The sequence below is a fragment of the Quercus lobata genome, chromosome 9 (assembly GCF_001633185.2).
Source record: "Quercus lobata isolate SW786 chromosome 9, ValleyOak3.0 Primary Assembly, whole genome shotgun sequence".
Taxonomy (NCBI): Eukaryota; Viridiplantae; Streptophyta; class Magnoliopsida; order Fagales; family Fagaceae; genus Quercus; species Quercus lobata.
Genome location: NC_044912.1, coordinates 3,061,612 through 3,064,250, shown reverse-complemented (window position 1 = coordinate 3,064,250; position 2,639 = coordinate 3,061,612). Strand labels below are relative to the sequence as shown.

The 2,639-nt window shown below is 35.9% G+C and overlaps 1 protein-coding gene across 1 annotated transcript; it reads left to right on the top strand.

Annotated features, from left to right (window-relative positions):
* Window positions 1-20: 20 nt before the first annotated feature.
* LOC115960060 (disease resistance protein RPP2B-like) lies at window positions 21-2,639 on the top strand. The gene is made up of 5 exons (XM_031078756.1): window positions 21-197; window positions 474-749; window positions 851-943; window positions 1,456-1,817; window positions 1,925-2,639. The coding sequence occupies exons 1-5, from the start codon at window positions 21-23 to the stop codon at window positions 2,637-2,639; spliced, it is 1,623 nt and encodes a 540-aa protein (XP_030934616.1).

The window sequence follows — 2,639 nt, the reverse complement described above, 5'->3', positions numbered from 1 at the left end:
ACCTTTCCCCTAATGTTGGAATGGAGGTTCTTGTTGAGAAATCTCTCATAAAAGTTCGTGGCAATAGATTGTGGATGCATGATTTACTACAACAAATGGGTAGGGATATTGTTTACCAAGAGTGCCCTAAAGAACCTGGAAAGCGTAGCAGACTATGGTCATTTCGGGACATTAACAATGTACTCACAAATAATAAGGTAAGAGGTTACCTTCAAAACTTGAGTGTATACTCTTTTATATTATTTAACAAAGTCTAATATAGAGTAAGTTTGGTCATTCTACATTTTGCAATTCACTAATCCCCTTTGTTTGTGCAGACAAAAACTACAGTAAAGGGTATGAGAGAAACTAAGCATATATCTTATCATATTATTCAGCATATCTTCTTTTTTTTTTAAAGAATAATGGAGTTTAAATTATAATAGTGTAGTAATAATACATTTTATACAAATCTCTCTTATTCTTATTATTAGGGAACAGAGGCAGTTCAAGGCATAGTATTAGAATTTTATGTACCAGAAATGGTAGATTGGAATCCCGAAGCCTTTGCAAAGCTACAATATCTAAAATTGCTCAAAATTTGTGGCGTTCATCTTACGAATGATCTTAAACATCTTCCCAATAGCTCAAGATTTCTTGATTGGAAAGGGTACCCTTTGAAATCGTTGCCATCAAGTTTCCAATCAAATGAGCTTGTTGAACTTTGCATGTGTTGTAGCTACATTGAACGACTTTGGAAAGGAACAAAGGTAATTTAGGTAATCTTATACATTTTTAATTTATTAAGTTTGTTTGTTGAAGACTTGAAGCTAATGTTCTTACACTTTTCTTTTTGGTTGCCTTTCAACAGAGTTTTGAGATGTTGAAATTTATCAAGCTAACAAAATCTCAAAAACTTATTGAAACCCCAAACATCATTAAAGTCCCAAATCTTATGACATTGGTTCTTGAAGATTGTATAAATTTACGTACGATTCACCCGTCAATTGGAATTCATAAAATGCTTACTATTCTTAATTTAGAAGGATGCAAGAACCTCACAAGCCTTCCAAGCAAGTTTGAAATGGATTGTCTCACGTATCTTAATCTTTCCAAATGCTCAAAAATAAAACAAATTCCAGAATTCGGGAGAAACATGAAACGTGTACACACACTTCTCTTGGGTGGTACTGTAATTACAAAACTACCCACATCAATTGAGCATTTGACTAATCTTGATTCATTGAGTTTATGGGATTGCAAAAATCTTGTGTGTTTACCTAGCACCATTTGTAATTTGAAGTTGGTTAGATTAGTCGATCTTTACGGATGCTCAAAACTAAATAGACTGCCAAAGAACCTAGGGAATGCCGAAAGTCTAGAGCGGTTGTACGTGAGTAGAACTGCTATAAGAAAGGTCCCTTCTTCCATTGGTCTCTTAAAGAATCTTAAACACTATCTTTCAATGAATGTAAGGGGTTATCATCATCATCATCATCTAATAAATTGTGGAATGAGCTCCTCCCTTTTTATTCAATGCCAAGAAGTCCTGATCCCATGGATGTGCTATTCTCTTCTTTATCAGGTGCATGTTCTTTGACCGGCTTGAACTTAAGCAATTGCAATCTCAAGGTAATATTTGATGATATTGGTTCCTTATTCTCTTTAGAACTTTTGGATCTAAGTGGAAATGATTTTGTTTGCCTTCCGGAAAGCATCATTCAACTTTCGAAATTGAAATGGGTGGTGTTGGATAATTGCACTAGCCTTCGATCGTTGCCAAAGCTTCCATTGAATATTGAATCCATTTATGCCGAAGGTTGTGTTTCACTGCAAATGTTACCAGATCAATTAAAATCAAGAGATTTATTGGAAACATCTCTCTTTCTTCACAATTGCTTTAAATTGGCTGACAATCAAAGCTGCATAGATTGGTTTATCTTAGGGATAAAAAATCCCTTAAGATCTCTCTCTCTCCCACTGAGAAATATGAGATTGTTATTCCAGGAAGTGAAATGCCAGAGTGGTTTAGGCACCAAAGCATGGGGGCTGAAGTGAATATAAAACAACCCTCTCATTTGTATAATGAGTGGATGGGAATTGTTGTTTGCATTGTGTTTTGTTCACATGATGTTGATCACCAAATCAGTTGCTTAATTCCCCTGTACTGTTCATTGACAGCCAATGGAAAAAGAATGTCTCCTGCACTAGGCAGTAGCTTAATTCCTAAGGTTTTACCAGATCACCTTTGGCTACTCTATGTAACTCCTCAATTCTTCGATGAGAAATCAAATAAATTATTGTCTGAAAGTGATGCGAATGGATTCACTCAGATTGGAATAAAAATTGAAACAGGAGGTCCAGGTGAGGAGGTTAAAAAATGCGGGTTCCGTATGATATATAATAAAGACATAGAAGATCTCGACCGAACAATGGCCCAGCATAGCAACAGTAGCATCTCTCCTTATGAGAGCATGGCTATGATAGTGGAATGTGACAAAGCCAAACGAAGTTGTGATGATTACGATGGGGCTGGACTCAGTGGAGAAGGAAGCTCTAATGACATATCAAACCCAAAAAGGATTAAAAGGCACACAGAAACCCATGGTAACTCTGATTGTGAGGAGTTAAGTGAATACAAGGACTGTGATGAGAGTTAA